The 21,967-nt window shown below is 43.0% G+C and overlaps 1 protein-coding gene across 5 annotated transcripts in view; it reads right to left on the reverse strand.

The window, feature by feature from the left end:
- PDE1C (phosphodiesterase 1C) overlaps window positions 1-21,967 on the reverse strand; it is a 315,392-nt gene that overhangs the window by 273,813 nt on the left and 19,612 nt on the right. For all 5 annotated transcript variants that reach the window (XM_068156896.1, XM_068156894.1, XM_068156895.1 and 2 more), the window contains exon 2: window positions 2,273-2,323. In XM_068156896.1, coding sequence (XP_068012997.1) covers window positions 2,273-2,323 — 51 coding nt within the window. The remainder of the gene's footprint in view (window positions 1-2,272; window positions 2,324-21,967) is intronic.

Genomic DNA, 21,967 nt, shown 5'->3' on the forward strand with positions numbered 1-21,967 from the left:
ATGTTTGTTAAGTGTTCAATGACAGCCCATCTGTGATCCCACTGAAATCTTTGATGATTTTACTGTTAACCTCAAAGGGGCAGCTGTTTCAGAGCAATGGGAATCCTGTTCTCTGCTGTGAACAATTTGGGTAAACACCAAAGGCACAATCCAGGAAGAATCCCAGTCTCTGAGTTGTGACTCAGACACAATAATCATTCTCTGTTATTTAGAAACAGAATCATAGAATGCTCCAGGCCAGAAGGGATCTTCAAAGGTCATCTAGTCCGACCTCCCCACAGCCAGCAGGGACATCCCCAACTAGACTTCAGTTATTGAATCCTTGTCTTCAAATGCTGCAGCTTTTTCTGCCGTTCAGCCAGGATGTTTTTGAATGTTTGATCTGTATTCCACTGTTTGTCTAATGAAATGTGGAGTAGGTTGTAGTACTCTCAGCAAAAATTTGAGCATCATCCATTTGACCTACATTAGCAAAAGTACATTAGCAAAAATGCCTCAGACATTTTCTTCCTTTCCATAGCAGAGTTCCTATTCTATTTTTCCTTCCCATTCTCACAGAGTTATTAATATTAAATAAACCCTATGTGGACAACTAAATCCTCAACCCAACTCCCAGACCACTAAATTTAACTCCTAACAGCGAAGGTCTGCTTTACACTTTGAATTATCTCCCTTCATCCCTGTGTGATGATTCTGTGACTATTTCCCAACCAGGCTTATCAAAGTGTTCCTCTCTGCATTGCATTTCTGTTACTGTTAAAAACCTTGTGGCCTTGATCTCACCTTCACATTTAATCCCATTCAGCACTAGGTCATATGGTAAGGCCTTATAAGGGGGCATCGTGTGCTTCCATTCAGCTGACAGTCATTAGGGTCTGTTCCCTTCCATGTAATGCCAGTCACCCCTCACTCAGGCTTGGCTGCCTGCCTGAGCGTTAGGATTAAAGCAGGAAGAGAACCTGGCTGTTCCTGGCTCTCAGATCTGCACTCTGTACACATTCACCAAAACTCAAGTTCTTACAAATGCCAGAATCAGAACTAAAATACCAGCTGAATTCCAAATGCTTGACCTACTTGTCAGGCTGTATTGCAGCATGAAGCCCTTGTAACCCAAATATCCAGGAATGAACAGTACTTTAGCAGAAACTTCCAACTCTGTACCTAGAACTCAGGAACTATAATGGACAAAAAGCAGAGTGATACGGAACTTGAAGATGTTTGCATTTCCTTTTACATTTCTCTCCTCTTTGACTTCCTTTACCATGTGCATTTTCAGGGTTGAACAAGCCAGGACTGAGGAAGAAAGCCCCTTTTCAAGCTTTACTGTCTACAACATGAAGGAAAATAACCCCTAAATCAGGAACAAGGAATGCCAGTACAATTCTCTCTCAGTCTTGTTCAGTCTGCTCCATCAGTTTATAAGTCACTACATGCAACAGATTTCACAGCCACAGACATCCCTGCTACACTATGCACCTTAGGTACCTGTGTGAGGTATGGCATGCTCAGAGTGCCATCCTGTGACTGTGGGAAATACTGCACCATAGATGTAAAGCATTTTGATGTTCTTATCTGCGCCACCCACGATGATGGCAAATGCCCCCTGTTAATGATAGGAAATGGATGTTTTTCCCCACAAATTGATCACAAATCATCACAAAACTGGATTTCCTACCTTCTTGCTCATCTTGCTTTTTCCTATGTATTTTATCACGTGTGTTTTCAACCATACTTTATCAAGTGTGTCAAAGTCATTAGTATTAGTATGGTCTAAGTCATAGTCAGCTGGTGCTACATTACCAGATGCATCCCTTTCTTTTGTTCAAATTTGAGTCACTTATTTCAGACCCCAGATCCCCTCAAATCTTCGGTTCCTAGCCTTGCTGTGTGAAGCAAAAGGTGATGGAGGAACTATCAGGAAGGTTTCATTAAAATTTTCATATGGTATTTCTAAGGCTTGACCCAGATCTCTTTATAGTCACGGTAGTGAACTTCAGCTGGCTTTGTGACACTTGCATCATCTCAACCTTTTATACTTAAAACAAAAGCAAGGCCACAAAGCCTCTCCCCAGTTTAAACTTGCATCACTCTGTTCAGTAAGACTGAATTTCCGTAAGTGACTTTTCCAGCTATATACTATGGTACTTCAGTTCAGTGCTGTAAACAAACTGTTAGAACAGGGCAGACATAATATGAGATTAAAAGCCATATTAAATGTGTTTATTTCCACAGTAGATAAATCAACCAGCTAAGATTAAAAAAGGCTACTTACGGGCAAATCGTGAAAGTGGTCGTGCATTTTTGTCCCCTGTTTCATTTGCAACTGGAAAGAGAAAATAAAGAGCATTTGTAAAGCATTCATATTCCAATGTGACATTAAGATTAATTATAACAACATTTCTCAAGCGTATAAGGGAAAGAAGAGTGTTCATAGTAACAGCAGTTAGATATAGACACATAGATAAGTACTTTTTTTTAATGTCCCCAAATTATTACTTTGGATCATAGAATCAATAAGGCTGGAAAAGACCTCAAAGATCATTGAGTCCAACCTGTCACCCAACACCTCATGATTACTAAACCATGGCTTCAAATGCTACATCCAATCCCTTTGTGAACACCTCCAGTGCTGGTGACTCCACCACCTCCCCGGGCAGCACATTCCAAGGGCAAACAACTCTCTCTGTGAAGAACTTTCTCCTCACCTCGAGCCTAAACTTCCCCTGGGGCAGTTTGAGACTGTGTCCTCTTGTTCTGGTGCTGGCTGCCTGGGAGAAGAGACCAACCCCCTCCTGGCTACAACCTCCCTTCAGGTAATTGTAGAAAGCCGTAAGGTCTCCCCTGAGCCTCCTCTTCTCCAGGCTAAACAACCCCAGCTCCCTCAGCCTCCCCTCATGGAACTTGTGCTCAAGGCCTCTCACCAGCCTTGTTGCCCTTCTCTGGACACGTCCAAGATGTTGGTTTGCCTGTCTGGTTTAGTTTGACATTCAGAGCCAGGAGAGCACACCACAGGCATCTGCAAACATTGTCTTGTCCCACATAATAACTGAACCAGATAACTGTTCAACATTCAAGTAATAGATGATCTCAGTCATCCTTACAAAATCTGAGTTTATTTAGGACCATTTTCCAAGTCCTAGATAATTTTTTTCTCCCCACTTACATTAATGAGTACTGTAAGAAGAAGAAAAAAAAAAGTTATCATTCCACCTATAAGGAAATGCACTAGCAATTTCAGAATCCCAGGGGAGAACTTCATAGCAAATTAAATTAAATTTAAGGATCTGTGTAAAGGAGTCCTCTGACACTTGGAACTGTGTATAGATATCACCTAGGATAAAAACAACCCTCTACAAGTCCTGGGGGTATTCTTCTCCTTCAGATTCACACTGGCATAGCTCTCAACATTCCTGTCACCCAGCAGGTACATAGTTAGTCAAGAGCATAAATGATTCTTCAGAGTTCTCACATTATTAAACTACAGCTAAAGAGAAGAGTTATCAAGGAGATGAATTACCAACTGTGATGATTTCATTTTTGTAGCTAGAATAATCATGAGGAACAGCACTGATGGGCACACAGGGAGAAGAGCATATCATAGGGATGCAATTCTGCCCCTCTACATGGCACTGGTGAGGCCTCACCTCGAGTGCTGTGTGCAGTTCTGGGCCCCTCACTTGAAGAAAGATATTGAGGTGCTAGAGCAGGTCCAGGGGAAAGAGCAGCCAGACTGGTGAAGGGACTGGAGGGAAAGTCTGATAAGGAGAGGCTGAGGAAGCTGGGGTTGTTTAGCCTGGAGAAGAGGACACTCAGAGGGGACCTTATCACACTATACAACTACTTGAAGGGAAGTTGCAGTAAGGTGGAGTTGGGCTCTTCTCCTAGGCAACTTGTGACAAGACAAGAGGGCATAGTCTGGGGAGGTTTAGGCTGGATGTTAGGAAGCACTTCCTCATGGAAAGAGCAATTAGACACTGGAATGGACTGCCCAGGGAGGTGGTGGAGTTGCATCCCTAGAGGTGTTTAAGGAAAGACTGGATGTGGCACTTAGTGACATGGCCTAGTCAATGTGGTGGTGTTAGGTCATAGGCTGGACTTGATGATCTCAGAGGTCTATTCCAGCCTCAATAATTCTGTGATTCTGTGATAAATGTACACTGAAACCTTGCCAATTCTTTGCTTTCTTTAAAAATGCTCTTTTCTAGAGACTAGGCCGATCAGGCTAAGAAATCCCACAAAAGGATGCAAAATACAACCAGAATGGAGACTCACAAGATAACACCAATTAAACTACAACAGACTGTTTGAAGCCAGCAAAGATTTTGGTGAAATTTAGCTCTTCTGACAAGCCTTAAGGTTGTCAGATTAAGTTTGGCTTTGTGTAAGAGCCACATCCAGGTCATTCCAGCTTTCCCTGCTTGCTCTCCAATCTTCACCTGTTGATAAAGGCAGCTGCAGCACTTGCTCTAGTGCACAGGTAAACAGCCTTATTTTGCTCCCATCAACCAGTAGATGGTGCCCTTAAAACACGGGTGTCTCCGTCAGCCTGGGGAACCGGTCTGGCTAGCCGGAGCCACGACCCTAAGGTCTTCCAGCTCCTACAAGACACCCTTCCATGCCTACAGTTCATCACAGGCGCCTACAGCACAAGCCCCAACTAAATAAGCCCTCCCAGGGCTTTGAAAACATAGACGCTGGAGTGACTGCACTAAGTCAGACACATTCAGAGCTGCTCATATTTTCAGAGTCAAATCTGGCTCTGCTTCAGGAGATAGCATGGTGAAGGAGAGGCAGCAGCACACTCTATGGGACAGACATCAAAATAGTTGGACCTAGTGAGATCAAAAGCATACCAGAAAACGCTGCTACAGCCAATATGTAAAGGTCAAGTGCCTAGGTTTTGTATTTAACTCTGTGATGACAACTTGCACAGGGTAAGCTGAGCATCACCTGCTGGACTGGTTCCCTCTGGGATCCTTGGTGTCTCCCTGTATTGTAGCAGTCTGCACAAATCCATAACATGAACTGATGTCTAAGTTGAAACACCAAGTGAATGATTAGGTCAATGAAGAAAGAGCCAGCACTATTATTTGCTTCAGAGTATTTCCTCCATTCTGGTGGCAGATGGCACTCCCTAGTCATGAGGGGCTTTGGATGCAAACAAGACCTCACCTTTGTACCACCCTCCAGCTGGATATTGCAACAAGAGTGCTCCACCTAGCACTTCTGCTTGTGCAGCTCAGCTCCAGGATTCACAACATCCAACACAAGAGGTGCCATCAACCCCCTCAAAAAAGGAGCATTTTCCAACTCCAGGCTGCATAGGATTGGTTTCAGTTGTCAGTGCTTTCAAAGCATCAGGTGGTGTCCTACACAATGCCCTCACATTTGGCACAGAGCCATACAGAGCAAAGGTGCAGGTAGAAAAGCAAAGCAATGAGCAGGACAGAAAGTACTGGGGATTCGGAACCTGGTATGAGTAAGCTAACAGCTGCCTGAGAATTGTCTGGGACAAAGGTGTGTGTGTGTAGTTAAGATCTCAGATGTGTTTAGGCCTGCAGTCAAAAGGGGAAGGATTTAGAAGCAAAGAGCACTTCTGCAAAAAAACTTAGATTTCACTTGATGCTGTGGCAATTCTGCATGCATCTCCTACAGATGTCTTACAGGAGTCTTCAGAGGCACTTAAGTACATGATGCATGTAAATGAGAAAAGACTTTCTTCAGATGGCCTAAAATCTCCCTCATCCTGTGTTTACCCAAGTTTCCTTATAGTAGTAAGTTCTGGGGAGAAAGCAGGTATGAACTAATCAAGCTGGAAAAAGAAGCTAAATCTCTGAGAGAGAAAGTCACAACTCACAGCAAAGATGATTTCTGGTATTTCCAAAGATTTCCTGTACCACTGTCACTTCAGACAATCTCATCCTCCAGCTACATTCCACACTTGTATGTTAAGTTTAGGGCAATTTTCAGCCTAGGCTGAATTTCTAATTAGATAAGACTATCAACACAAAAACTCCAGATATTTACCTCATTCTGCTAAGTGGGTATGACCTTCAGGTTTCATCCCACCTTTGATTATTATTATTTTTTAAAATACTGAGTCATGAGACCTTCTTGCTCTCTACAACTACCTGAAGGGAGGTTGTAGCCATCATGGGGTTGGTCTCTTCTCTCAGAAAACCAGCACCAGAACAAGAGGACACAGTCTCAAGCTGCACCAGGGGAAGTTTAGGCTAGAGGTGAGGAGAAAGTTCTTCACAGAGAGAGTTGTTTGCCATTGGAATGTGCTGCCCAGGGAGGTGGTGGAGTCACCGTTCCTGGAGATGTTCAAGAGGGGATTGGATGTGGCACTTGGTGCCATGGTTTAGTAGTCATGAGGTGTTGGGTGACAGGTTGGACTGCATGATCTTTGAGGTCTTTTCCAACCTTATTGATTCTATTATATAAATTTGAAGTTATTTTCCATTCTAACCTGGAAGCAAATAAATCCTTGTGAAGGGTATAGCAACATGCATTAGCTTGCAAGAAATGTCTGTTCCTTCAGAAAAACAGCCATGGCAGGCAGGAAGAGTTGACCTGTAATCAGCTCATTAGAGAAAAACATACACGTGCTGTATGTGCTCTCTTGTCCAAGTAGACAAGAAAACATCAGTCCCATGGTAAAGACAAGGGGGAATGGGCACAAGTTGCTACTGGGGAGATTCAGACTAGACGCTAGTAAGGCTGTTTTCACCATTCAAACTATTAGACACTGGAATAAACTCCTAAGGGAGGTGGTGGCTTCCCCTACAACAGTTTCAAGGCCCAGTGTGACAGGATGCTGGACTGTCTCATTTAAGCTGTATTCTTGCCCTGAAAGGCTGGACTAGATGATCCTTGAGGTCCCTTCCAACCTGGTATTCTATGAATTTTTGAATAACTGTCTGGTAATCTCTGAAATTACAAAAATCTCTTCATAGGCACAATCTGTTCTTTGATTAACATGGATCATTCAAATGTGAGTTCACTGCTTGCCTGCTTCATGGGCAGGCTTCATTTTTTAATGTCTGTCCTGGTAAACTATTTCTTAGGCTGGATGTTAGGAAGTTGCTCTTCACAGAAATGTGATTGGCTATGGGAATGTGCTGCCCAGGGAGGTGGTGGAGTCACCATCACTGGAGATGTTTAAGAAGAGACTGGATGGGGTGCCTGGTGCCATGGTTTAGTTGATTAGTTGGGAGACAGGTTAGACTCGGTGATCTCAAAGGTCTCTTCCAACCTGGTTAATTCTGTTCTATTCTGCAGCTTGACACCTTATTCTAAAGAAGGTATCAACTTCACCAGTACAGCCCTTCAGCCACTTTAGCATTCAAACATTCTTTGTCAAAGTCCTAGTACAATGCCAAGAGAAACATACTGCTTCATAGTATTGACTGATCAAGACTTGACAGACAATAGCATATCAGTCTATATTTTGCCATTATGCACCTGAGAGGCTGCAAAAAAGAAGTCAGACAGTTTTTACCAACATTCTTCCAAGGAGCCTTATTTCTTTTTTTAATCAGCCATGGAGTAGCTGAGTGTAACTATGCATTTCATGCTACTAGTGAATTTGTCAGTGCTAGAAGAGGAAAAGTTCATTATATAAGATGAGAAAACAGATATATAGATAAATTTACACTCAACATACAATCCAAATAAACCCTGCTCTAACATTTTTCTTAAACTCTGCTCTAAGATTTTCCTGTTTTCCTTTTTTCTTTTTTTTTCCCCTTTTTTTTCCCCCCTTCATTTTCCATCCATTCAGTGCCACATGTTTTGAAAAGTATTCCTGCAAAATAAACTTTTTGATTGCCCTAACATATCATCTCCTAGTAATCGTTCCCTTTAAATCTCAGGAGAATAAGAGGCAGTACTGTGACTGCTGAGACAACACTGTCTGTCTGCCTTTTACAGCAAACCAAAGATCATCACTGGAAACTTCACAGGATGTTAGGGATTGGAAGGGACCTTCAAAGATCATTGAGTCCAACCCCCCTGCCAGAGCAAGACCATAGAATGTATTGCAGGTTGCGCAGGAATGCATCCAGATGGGTCTTGAATGTCTCCAGAGGAGGACTTCAGCAGCTTTTGCTCTCAAAGACTATAATGCTATTAGATGTTTTACAAACTTGTCATGCTCATTCTTAAAGATAGCTTGTTCTTCATGCTTACTCATCTTGTACTACAAGACTTTGCCAGAGCTTGTTGGTTATGACCTACCGTTTAATTTGTGTCAATTTATATCAATTTGTTCTTGCACCAGCAATCTAAGATGAAGTATTTCTTTTTTCTGCTGCTTAATCCTCCTCTGACTCATGCACAGAAGACTGGATTTCCCTCTGTCCACCATCATTTTTTTGACTGAACACATCATGATTATCTAGCTTTGCCTTGCCAAACAGGTGTCTTCCCCTGCTTGACTTCATTAAGCCTCTTCAGCATCAATTCATTTTCTCACAAGTATCACAGGCAAACTTTAAAAGGCCTCATTCCTGCTTGGTCACACGTTAGTTGTGTGCTGTGACACTCCCCTCACACAATTACTAAGCTCTCAGATTGTAGCAGAAGTTGCTGTTAGTAGCTCCTCATCTGCACGGTCTTTCACTCCATCCTGCTTAATTTCAGCTCTTGTTTTTCACCCTATCCTCTAGACCACGTGGATCTTCCTGTGAGATACCCAGATCCTTCCTTCTACTGGCAATGCTTTGTGTCATCAGCCACAATTATTAGTGCCATCCTTTTTTGTGTGTCACAGCCATTAACAAAATTCCTACACAAAATCAATTCTCTTGCAGGGATATGAAGCACAACAGTACTGAAGGAAGGCTTTCTTAGTGGCTGTCTGATACATTTAGATGCTAGGGCTCCACATAAGCAAACCTATTTTGGGGGAATTTTGAGTCCAGTAAGATCAGAAAAGCCTCAGACAAAGCAAATAATTCCTCATAATGAGGCAGATTGTGCTTCTGAGAGGTTTTTATCCAGCCTTACCTAAATTTCAAGCCCAGGAAACACATAGCCAGTGCACACATTGCTAAACCAGAGATTATTCAGACTCCTGGAGTCACCAAAAGAGTTTTCTAGCATGTTGGATCCCAGTACGATGCAGGAAATGCCAGCAACTTAATATGACTTGACATTCTTGTGCTATAAACACCAACAGTGGTATATAAACACAGCCTTCAAATCAGTAGAGTCACAAAGTTATAAGAATATGCAGCAACCTTTTGCTGATTTAAGAAAAAAAACTATTGGACAGCTTGACTGTCTCTCTGAACTTAAGACTCTAATTAGTTACTACAATTAAGTAATAAATCACGTACACAGATGGAAAAGTCACAATATGTGTCTCTTGGATATACCCTGAAGATCACAAACCACGGTTGAAATAAGAACTGTTTCAAAATGCTTCTGGCAGGCAGGAAACTGCAATCGTCACTTGTAAGTAATAACCAAGAGGCATATGTCACCCAGCACTCCCTGAAATAACTCCTGATGGGGTTTTGTTGCTTCTCTTTGCCAGGCAACAAGACTGTACACCAAACATTGTCCTTCTTCCTTAACTGTGAAAGGAACGTTGTACACAGCTGATGATTACACTTCCTTATGAAAGGATCTTTACACTGTAGGTTATTTGCATCTGCAGTGGGAAGCACTTTGTACCCTCCCCAGACAACTGAAGACAGTTTTTCCCCTACTCTGAAGGAACTCTGGCTCCATGCACAAAATTTCAGCGCTTCTGCATCTCAACAGCTTTCTGAAGGACAAGGTGTGTGGCATGGGAATTCTAACAGTGCAAAATATCTGTGTGAAAAGCAAACTATTCACTCTCCTGAGCATCACCCAAAATTTATTTAGAGGCAGAGGCAAATGTTGAACTTGCAAACTCTGGCCCTGTTAGTACCTAAAGACTAGAGGGACCCTGATGCTGAGTTTTAGAGATGAAGGAAAATAGGACATGATGGAAGAGGAACTACACAAGTATAGAAAGATGATTAAGAAAGTGGAACAATCTCCTTTATAAGGAAAAGCTGAGGGAGCTGGGTCACTTCAGCTTGGAAAAGAGGCTCATCCATATTTATAAAGATGTGAAGGGCAACTGTTGGGAGGATGGAGCCAGGCTCCCCAGTGATGTCCAATGACAGGACAAGGGGTAATGGGTGCAAGCTGGAGCACAGAAGGTTCTATACAGAACACTAGAATAGGCTGCCCAGAGAAATTGTAGAGTATCCTTCTCTGGAGACATTCAAAACCCACCTGGATTCATTCCTGTGTGACCTACTCTAGGTAATCCTGCTCTGGCAGGGGGCTTGGACTAGATGACCTTTCAAGGTCCCTTCCAGCCCCTAACATTCTATGATTCTGTGATCAAACTTTACCATTGCAAGATGATGAAGCTACCTTAACTTTTAGTTTCTAGAATATGGCTTTTGGTGATTTTTACCTGGAAACATCTGAGCTGATTTTCTACATTTAGATTTCCTGCTTCTGGTAGTTCTAACAGATTGCTCATTGCAGCAAACCCACTTGCATCTTTCTCATCCTCCCTATCTAAAAGCAACGGTGCAGGGGAAAAAAATCAAGTGTTTCTGCCATTTCCTGTATTATTCTGTAAGAAGAAATTACTGTCACAGGATGCCTGTGTATCCCAGTCTGACTGGGGCAGACTGGAATATGGTGGAATAAGTGAAAATCTGCAGAATCTTCTTACTTCAGAGTACTTCCCTTGAGACACTGGTTTTCTTTTCTTGCCACTGTTTTTGACCCTGGAAAATTTATCTTTTCTCAGCAGAAGAAATAGGAAACATTTGGCCTTGGACTTGATCATCTGATCCCCCACCACAAGGCCACACTTCTGGCCACCACCTGAGAGATGACTTAGGCTGGCTCAGTTCAGCAGTTCTTTGTTTTTAAATATTGATTTGTCACTCAGCCCTTACATATAGTCACCAATTATGATGTGGTTACACACTAAGTCACAGAATCACACAGAATCACCAAGGTTGGAAGAGACCTCAAAGATCATCCAGTCCAACCTGTCACCACAGACCTCATGACTAGACCATGGCACCAAGTGCCACGTCCAGTCCCCTCTTGCACACCTCCAGGGACGGTGACTTCACCACCTCCTTGGGCAGTCCATTCCAATGGCGAATGACTCTTCTCTCAGAGAAGAACTTTCTCCTCACCTTGAGCCTAAACTTCCCCTGGCACAGCTTGAGACTGTGTCCTCTTGTTCTGTCCTATCACTGAAACTAGCCCCCTTGTGCAGGGGCACTCTAAAACTGTAACAGCCCTGATTTCAAGTCCTTTGCAAGTCAGCAGTCAGGCTGGATGTGGCTTCTGGACAACCTGGTCTACTGGAAGATGTCCCTGCCCAATGCAAGGGGGTGGAACTACATGATCCTTGGGGTGCCTTCCAACCCTGACAATTCTGTGATCTGTTTTCTTCAGGGACACTAAGTCAAGTCCTGAGGAAGAAGTCCTTCTACACTTCACTGAACCAAGCTCATAACTTCAAGTGTTGACTTTGAACACTGAACATCAAGCATCAGAATACAGACAGCTGCCTGTTCACCCCTGTGACACCACCAAGTCACTATGTGCTTCATAGCTCTACCTAAAGGAAAGATGTCTAAGTGAAAGGACAAATTCTGAATGACTCACAGTAGAGGTATTAAATTAATGCATCAAAGCTGCATGAGGAGAGATCTAGACTTGTCACAAGAAAACATTTCTTTATCAATAGGGTGTTCAAACTCTTGAACTGGATTCCTGGAGAGGTGGTTAATATCCCAAGCCTGTCAGTGTTTAAGAGGCATTTGGAGAATGCTCTTAATCATTCTTGAAGTGGTTGGGCACTTGGACTAGATGATTGCTATAGGTCCCATCCAGCTAACTATGCTATTCTGTACCATTCTTCTTTCTAGTGGTACATTCTGATGAGATCTCTGATGACATTTCTTCCCAGTCCTGCACTAGCAGAAGGCACTGAATACCCATAACCACATCCCAGCCTAGACACCGGCTCTGTCGTTTGGTGGGAAGGACTCATGTACCTTCTCTGATGGGGGCGAGAGCTGTGGATCATCTCAAGATAATTGGGCCATCTGCACAAATTTGCAAAAAGCAAATGCAAAGTGCTGTTTCTGAAGGTCTTCTGTGATCATCCAGCTTAGCTGGGTTTCCACAGGATGGCAAAATCCCACAACTCTGACAATAGTAAGGCTTAAAGATTAAGCCCTCAGTCTGAAGCCAGACATGTTCCTCAACTAAATGGCTGCAATTTTTCTGAAGGTGAGCAACACCTGCTCATTTCCCCACAGACTCTTTTTTTAACTCCTCCTATTCATTTTCAGAAATGCCTTAGCTGTTTCCTGTGGAAAAAGATGCTAAAACAAAAAAGCCTGAGAGCAGCAGTATTTCCTCAGAGAGAAGGTCCATCTGACCCGATGTTGTCCAATGTGGCCAACCATAAACGTCTCAAGGAGAGCATAAATACAGTGCAAGCCTACTTCCATCAGGATCTTGGGAATGCTCATAAGCCTCAGTGGGTGGGAAAGCCTCCTCAGGCACCCTCACATTCACATCTTGTCTCCTTGAGGACATCTCAGCTCCTGGGATCTTCAGTTCCTGCCTGATCCATGCTGTAGGTATGCCTGTTCCTATCTCTATCTCCTGGATGGGGCTGGAAACTGCAGTGCAGAAAGCTGCTCCCCTGGATGGAGCCTTCAGCCCTGTGTCAGAGCTTGTTGTGCAGAACTCAGCAACACACAGCAGAATTGTGCTCTTCTGTTCTCACCATGAGTCAAGGAACCATGAGCCTGTCATTTGCCTGAAATGCCAGGGGGATTCCAGCTCCAAAAACACCTTAAAAGACAAAATGCAAAGGATACAAGTGCAAACAGGATTTCATTTCATCCTATTTTATGTTATTTTTTCTGAACCCATTTCAAAGCCAATGCTCATGAGCACTAACATTGCCCACATATAGCCAGGAGCAGGCTGATGTGCTCTTCACTTTAGTTTGAAAAAACACCCCTTGAAAACAACTGAGCTGCAAAAAGTAGCAGCAGGAATACAGGCTAAGCAGTGTCTGTTTCCTGAGGAGTGAGAACTTGAAGAATGAGGATCAGGACCCAACTACATACAGAATGACACATCAGTGACAAGCAGCAGACTGCTGGCCTTCCAGAACTTGCTCCACTGTTGTGCTTCTTGGTCAGGGTCAAATTAAAAGTGCCTCCTTCCCTCAGCTGCAGGGCACAAGAGGACATCTTTCTGGTGCATGAGCAGCAGGCAGTAAAACAGCCAAAAGGGACCAGTGGATCCCTGACATATGGTCACGTTCAGTGCTGCAGAAGAACCCCAGGGACCAGTGCCAGTTTGCCCAAGACCTGTTCCCTCCTCCCACAGGCTGGTCATGCCTCCCAAGAGATGCCCAAGCCCTATTCTCCCTCAAACTTGAGCCATCCCAGGGGCTTCCTAGAGTGGCCCAATGCCCCTAATCAGATAAACCTTGTGAGACAAGAATCCTTCCTGTGTCCTGTGCCTGGCACTGGGACCTCACTGCAACATTGCTGCATCCTGTTTCTTACAACTGCTGCCAATGCCTCTGCAAAGGATGAAGATGGCAAGCTCTGTAAGGCTCCTCAAGAAGGAATTCCTTTCGTCTTGGCAGTGCCATCCAGGTAAAAAAGCCTGATAACCACAAACACTTCCAGGGGTTGGTAGTCTTCAGTAGCCTTGTCCAGACTTTGGTGTTCTTCCTTCAACCCTCACCAAATAATTCCACCAGCTCTTCAAGGACCTCCTCTATGATATCTCCAAGCTGCCCTTGGACCATATCTGGCAGCAGATATGGAAGGATGCCCCCTTTGAGGAGAATGTGTGAAGGGCTCTACACAAATATTTTTGAAGAGTCTGTGGATGTTCCCCATGGAAAGTACTGATTTTTGTTGGCAAGCTCTTTTGGCTTGGGCCTCTTTTTGTGTTACAATGAAAACAGTATTTCTCAGGGGAAACAGGGACTTGTACAAATTAAGTTGAAAGCTCAGCTTCCTATTTCAAAACATCTTTAAGCAAAATGTACAAACCAGGCCACAACTGTGCAACAGCATTAGTCCCTAAAATAATCCCAGATGAATGTCAGTTCACAGGAAGCTATCTACTTGGTTGTCTGATTTACGATATCTCAGTTGGCAGGCGAGGCTCTGATTGACCCCCATCCTACCTTTAAGACGCCTGTTTTGCCCATATTCTTATGCTTCCCAAAACGAGCTTGCTTAAGTGTTACCAACTTCAAATCAGTACCAATTCTTTTGAGAGAAATAACCTGTGATGTCTGAACAATCATAGTTAAATTGTACCACCACTTACACATAGTTCTGTAACAATATTCATCTAGCAGTCCTGATACAATAGAGCTTCTTCATCTAATAGTTGATATTAACACACTTCAATAAGAAACGCATAGATTGATGTAGGTTTTCGGGGGGAGGGGGGACGGACTTTTTAAAACTCTACAGTAGTATAAATAAAAAAGAAAAGCCCTTAATACCTGGAGAAATGTTTAAAAGTGTTTCTTTACAAGCAAATTTTGGTCCACTCTTACTTAAAGAAACTAGAAGGAAGGTCTGAAAAGCAAGCTGTAGTTCCTTCTCTGATGTTACTCTGACCATTCCCTGAGATTCAGTGCTCAGCACTACTCTCAAAGCTTCCACTGAGACTGGAACAACCACCAGAGACTGGAGCAACCAATTATCTACACACTTAAGCTCCCAGTCTCTCCTGTCATTTTCACATCCACTTTTTCCCTCTTATGCATTATAATCAGGAATCACTCTCCAGTCCATTATCAAACTAAACATAGCACAGACAATTATCATAACATCTGCCTTGATACTAGAGGAATCAGCACAGTAAAAATACCTGCAGTTAGCAAATATTCATGTTGTATTTATTAGCATTTTCCTTCCAGTAGACATTATGAAATGATGTTACTGGGGCAGGAGGAAACCTACTGCTTTGTAATTATAATAATATCCTGTATTACAGTGCAATAATCATGTACAGAGTTTCAAACTGGTGTGCTGGGAAAAGAAAAATAGTACATGGCTTCAAAAGAGTTGCAGTATTGGGCCAAAATTGCCACAGACACTGTAGCAAGTCTTTGAAGTAACGTAAACTCTCCATGCTGGTCTGAGTCTGTTAAAAAAAAAACTTATTCACCATGGCCAGACCAATTGCTCTGTGTCTCTGTGCCCTGCCTGGCTGCTTCACCAGCAGGGCAGCCTGCTTGGGAGAACCAGTAATCCTCAAACGTAGCATTAAAGAAGATAAGAGCAAAGCTACAGACACTTTGGTTAAACAGAGTGTAAGAGAAGAACTGCACCACCCTGAGCCTCAGAAGAACATTCTACAAACCCTTAAATATTTCTTCAATTACTTCAGGAGATAATTTTACAGTAAGTGACTCCTAACAGAACTTTCAGATGCCTTTAGGAATAAGAAAGGATTCCAGCATTTGCCCTTTACATGCAGTCTCTAGAAAGAGAGGAAACTTGGAGTGAAAAGATGGAGAAGGTGGTAACCTTAGTCATGGTAGCAGCTCTCACTCAACCAGATCAAGGCTAGCACAGTCTTAGAGAAGCTGTGGAACAGCTGTGAAAGCTTCAGACATTTTGAGCCAGCAGGTAACACTGTAGGATGTTAATGAAAAATTGTCTTCTCTTTTTTTTTTTTTGCCCCCAAACACAATTAAGAAAAAAAAAAAAAAAAAAGTAGTAGTTAAAAATATCAAATCCACCAGACCAAAAAGATATGCATCCTACTCAAGTTATGAGAGGAAAAATTCCTCTTAGGAGATTGAAAGAGATGTACTCTATAAACATGCACGTCTATTGTTCCCAAGCCCGTCGTTCAAAACTTCTGTTGTCAGTTTATTTTCTCCCACAGGCCTTCTCCAATTCAGTAGATGTCACTTCAGAGAGAACCAAAACACAAAGCTGACATTTATTGAAGACAGGCAAGGCTGCATGAACACTGCAGACGAAGCTGAACATCACCATCACTTATGAATTTCCATTCAGTTCAATTAAAGGTGTAATTGCCTCTAAGGTGTGAGAATAATAAACAGAACATTTCTGCTTTTGGTTGCATGTAAGTACAGGCTTGCAGAGGTGCTGGAAGGAAACCTGCTGAAAACAAAGGGGCCATGTAGGAGGCAGGGAAAATAGAATCTTTTCTACCACACAAATCACATCCACCATTAGCACCACTGTTTAATTGCTGTTCCACCAATTTGCAATTTTCAGTGCATCAATGAGCCAGTTCTATTCAGAGGGAAGAGTGACATCACTGCTGAGAGCTCAGCCCATTTCCCTGTATTCTGTCACAATAAAAATATATTCCAGGTGTATCCAGCTTCAAAACCATGTCCTGCTTAGCACAAACTCATGAAAATCCCACTGAAACTTAGAGCCACAGCTCAACAAGTACCAAGGGTGCTCCAATCCAGGTTGTCAGCTCATTGGAAGGAAAGAGCTGGTGTCACACTGTGGGCATCCAGACCTTAAGTCCTCTAAAGTTCAAGGTTATCGACATCTGGGCATTTCATGCCCCAGCTCCTACATTCCCAAGACAGATTTCAAAACTCCTACATTCCTGAAATAGATTTCAAAATGTTTGTGGATTTCCTGGAGTTCATGGCTGGTAACAACACAGCAGATACCCATAAAGGTCACCAGAGACGTTGCAGAAATATTCCCAAGCCCACGCTCCTCAAATTGCATTTTGTATGTCCTTTCCTCAAATAAAAGGGTTTTTTCCCCATTGTCTGTCACAGCATATGCCTCCAGGAAGAGCTGAATAAAAACAATGTGGTCTTTTTCATTCTGGGACATAGCTTTTAAAATGCAGTTGGTGGATATTGTTACATCTGGCCTTTCACTGTGCTAATAACCATGAGGAAAGAAATGGTTGCTTTTCCTACTAGGAGAAAACAGTGTTAGTACTTTCACAATAACTCATGAGGCTTCTGTACCAGGAAGAAATCAAAAGGACATGAATCAACTGCCAAAATCCCACAATTCCTCACTTGGTGAAACCTGGTGCTCTCTAACCAGTAGCTGCTCCCATACAGGGTTCAGCCCCCTCCTTCAGTGGCTTCTGGGATGTCTTTTGCCCTTCTTCTTCACCTCTGCCACCTTCTAGCAATGCATGGAACAATTTGAAATGTTTCACTTGGAATCACAGAATTATCCAGGTTGGAAAAGACCTTTAAGATCAAGTCTAACCATTCACCTCTTTTGCCTTTTCATTTCTGAACCTCTGCAATGATGACTAAAGGCTAATGGGATTTGTGTTCTTGCCCTATTTTCTTTGCAGGTACCAGTGTCACCAGCTGCCTGAATATCTCAAGTTAGTTCTAACTCCTGTATTTACCTCTTCATACCTTTTGCCTTTTCTTTCCCTTTCTCTCTCATCTCTGTAATTTTTCTCTCAGTGTCATGAAGGTCAGACCATAGAATGGCAGTGATCTCACTTTCAGATACGAGGTGTGGGGCCAAGTTCAAGTGCTGCTTGCAGGGCACCATGCAGCTCACTGCAGCACAGGGCAGAGGGGAAGGGCCCAGGTGCTGGGGCCTTACAAGAGAAGAAAAACAAGTGAAGGAGACACAAAAAGAAATAGGAAAATAATGTAGTCGAGAAGCAGGCCTAGGTCAGTGTTTCCTCTGGAAAATATGCCTGAGGACAACTATCCTGTACTCCCATTTCCAGGCACCTGCCTTGATATTCCAGTACCAGCTGCCTCTCAGAGGACAATGCTGCCTCTGGCTACTGCCCAGTTCGGGGGTGGCAAGGAGAGCTCTAACCAAGAGGTCTTAAAGCAGAAGCACAGGGAAGACACAGGCCCATTGATAAGCAGACAGGGAAATAAGTTACTAGTATTGATGACAAGGCAGAGGATCTCAATACATTCTTTGCTTTTGTCTTTACCAGCAAAGGTAGACCCAAGATCACAGGATCAAGTAGCCACATGCGTCAACTCACCAGCAGCAGGGAATCCACCCCAAGGTGGCAGCAAAACGGCTGACCTTGTTGCACGGCCACCATCCCTGTCAGAAAAATCCTGGAGGTCAGGGTACATCCCTGATGCCAGGAAAAGGGCAAATGTCATTCCCTCTTTGGGAAAGCCATGGAACAATCCTAATAGAAACTAATACAAACCAAATGAAGCAAGTGATTGGGAAAAACAAGCATAGGATTGCCAAAAGCAAATTATGCCAAACTAACTCCATTAGCTTCTACAACAACATAACATTTTGTGCTACATGGTGCCAGCAGTGGGTTTTCTTTACTTGGACTTCAGCAAAGTGTTTAATGCTGTTGCCCACAGCCCTCTCCTGGCCAAACTGGCAAGATCTGGACTAAATGGGGGGTCTGCAAGATGGGTAGGCAAAGGGCTCACAGCCCATACTCACAGGGTGGTGATGAACAGTTTTTACTCAGGCCTGTCACAAGTGAGGTCCCCCTAGCATTAATTCCAAGTCCCATGCTGTTCATCTCTATAAATGACTTGTACAATAGGACGGAAAGCACTCATACCAGCTGATGACACTAAACTAGGTAGTGAAGGGCACACATTAGAAGGGAAAGCCACCTTATAAAGAGACCTGAACAGGCTCCACAATGGCACTAGCAATAACTGTATGAAGTTTAACAAAGACAAGTGCAAAGTCCTGCATCTGGGACATCAGAACCAAAGAGCACAGTAGAGGCTAGGATCTGTGTTTCTGGGGAGCAGCCTTGATGAAAGGGACCTGGGTTGCCTGATGAACAGGTTGAACATAAGTCATCAGTGTGCTGCTGCAGTAACAAGGCAAGTCTGATTGTGGCCTGCATCTGCAGGGACATTATTAGCAGATAGGGACACAATCGTCCCTCTCAGCACTTACCAGGCTGTGCCTGGAGTACTGCATCCACTATGGTCCCCACAATTCACAAATGCAGACAGACTGGAAAGGGTCTAAAGGAGGGCTGTGAAGATGACCAAAGGCTGGGGAATCTGCTCTGTGAGGTAAAACTGGAAGAGTTAGGCCTTTTCTCCCTGAAGAAGGTTCAGTGGGGACTTCACAATACTAGCACTTAAAGGACGGATATAAAGAGGGTGAGAGCTCTCTCTCCACACGGGGCAGAAAAGCAACAGCAGGTACAAGTTATACCAGGAAAGCTTTCATTTTGGTATAAGACATTTGTTTGTTTGTTTTACCATAAGAATAATCAAGCTTCCCCAGGGACATGGTAGAGTCGCCAACACTGAAGATTTTCGAGGTGCAACTGGATATGGATCTAGATAATCTCATCTAGGCTTCCTTTCCCACAACAAAAGATCTTTCAAGGTCTCTTCCAGACTGGGCTGGAAAAACCACACAACAAAACCCACACCACCACCACTGTGCCTCTCTGTACCCAGCGTACAGTTCATGAGTGGCAGGCCTTTCCTACCCACCTAACCCTCTGTGGTTTCTGAAGCCATGTTCTTCACAAGAAACCAGTCAAGGGGAGGATAAGAATAACCACCATATTTCAGGTCCATAAAAGAAGTCTTTTCTTCTGATCTCTTGGGGCTTCTCTGAAGAAATCTCTGTGGCATAGATAGTATTCCTGGATTCAGGCCAGGATTTAGGCATAGTAATTTAAAAGGAAATTTAAAGTCTTAAAATGTGACACCCTTATAAACTTTCAAAGAGCACTTCCCTTCCAAGGTTTCTTGAACTGTCACTAGTTTCAGCTGCAGATCTGATCAGCCACAGCAGGATTCAGTCTCCCAGACTAGAACTGCAGATACAGGTGATTATCTGAATGCATGAACTTGCAGTGCCTTTTCGTTCTCAAGTGAGAAGTTTCTAACGTACTCAGATTTCATAAGTACTTTTTGAAATGCACCTTAAGATGCAGATGTTTCAGCAGAGCTGAATGAAAGCTGAAAAAACTTAAAATCTGCACAGCAGAAGCAACAAAAAAAAAAATAATGTTCTTTCTTTTGATTTCTTGTGAAAGAATCAAGTGATACAACCTTATCGGGCAATCATTAGATGGAAACTGCAAAAATGCCCCCTTATTGAAATTTGACTTAACAGCAGAATGCAATATCACAAGAAAATTTAGAGTCTCAGATTTCTAAATAAAATCAGTCTGTTCCTTCAATATAAAAAGTCACATGAGCTAGTTCCAGATGGTGACATTTGTACAAGCAAAGTCATTAGAAACCACGAACCCCAGTGAAGCATGCCACAACCTGGATTTAGATTGGCCTGTGCGTACACATAAAAGAGTTAAAAACTCCACAGTATTAGTCATTTGTTCATTTCAAAACAGCACCATTTAATCAAAGTTTTAAAACTCCAAGGTAAGAAATACATTTGTAAAATTAGCAAGTTTTCAGAGTGCTTTATCAGTTTAGATATGACAGGGTGAAACATAACTAGGAGATACCTTCTAGCCTGAAGCCAGCTGGGATCCATCCACTTCAGAGAGAGCTTGAATAAGTGTGCATGCATCTTTAGGCACCTTCACTAAGGTAAGTCCACCAGATACCCACAGAATATGCCTGTACACTCCCAGTAGTCCTCTCCAAAACTCCCAGACTGCAGCTGATCTGCAGCACCTATAGTCAGCATCCCAGCACATACCACATTTCATAGTCTTTGACACACAGTGTTTTGTTTACGATGCACCAAGTTCTTCTAAAGTCCCAGAGGTAAATCCACTACAAAAATCCCCCTTCTGCAAATTTCACTAGCATCTCTTTATTTGTTAGTGAAGAACAAATAAAGTCCTTGTTTAAAGCAGCAGTTTCAAACTTCTCATGCATTCACCTGAGGTTTTGAAACATGGTAGCAATTTCGGTGACTTCCTTCCTTCCCACTTTGTTTCCTCTGCAAGATGGATCCAGACCATAAATCTTTGCTCTGCCTGATGTTCTAAATACTGAGGTGCACTAGCTCTGAAGTTTTAGAAAACATAACATTCATGAGGCAAGAAAAGCACCCAGAAAGGGTAAAGGCTGGGAAGTCTCAAACTACACAGTTTAAATTTCAGAATATTATGAACATATGCTACTGGACTCTGCAATCACTCCCTTCTGCCCTCAGACTTGGGTTCTGAATACTCCTGAATAGAAAAAGGGCTCAAACACCTCAAGAAAAAAAAAAGACAGGAAGGAAAACAAACAAAAAAAAACCACTCAGCCCTATTGACTAAAACTTACACCAACTCACAATATGTTTTGAGCTAGCAACCCAGAAGTCACAGAGAAAACATAACTATTGCAGAAATAGGCAGAAATTTGTTATGAGTGTCATCATTTTGACCAAGTTGTGCAACTAAACTCTAGGTCAAAAAGTGTGCTGTAGTTTACATCCATTGCCCCTTGTCCTACCACAGGGCATAACTGAGGAGAGGCTGTCTCTGTCCCTTCCTTCTTGACACCCAGCCTTCAGATATTTATATACATTTATCCCATCTCAGTCTTCTCCTCTCCAGACTGAACAGCCCCAGGTTTCTCAGCCTTTCCTCATAAGGCATTGCTCCAGACCATTAACCATCCTTGTAGCCCTCCATTAGACTCTCTGAAGTAGATCCCTGTGCCTCTTGCACTGGGGAGCCGAAAACTGGATGCAATATTCTAGCTGGGGCCTCTCTAGAGCAGAGTAGAGGGGAAGGAGAACATCCCTCGATCTGCTGGACACAGTCTTCCTAATGCACCCCAGGACACCATTGGCCTTCCTGGCCACAAGACCATATTGCTGATCCATGGATAATTTGCTGTCCACCAGGACTTGGTTTCCAGATGACGCCTTAATAAAACCAAAGCAAGACAAAAAAAAATGCACTTTCCTGTTATAGCACCATTTTCTCCCTAAATTATACTTTATATCTG

The sequence above is a fragment of the Melanerpes formicivorus genome, unplaced genomic scaffold (assembly GCF_026170545.1).
Source record: "Melanerpes formicivorus ecotype bairdi unplaced genomic scaffold, bMelFor1.0.p_v2 SCAF_35, whole genome shotgun sequence".
Taxonomy (NCBI): Eukaryota; Metazoa; Chordata; class Aves; order Piciformes; family Picidae; genus Melanerpes; species Melanerpes formicivorus.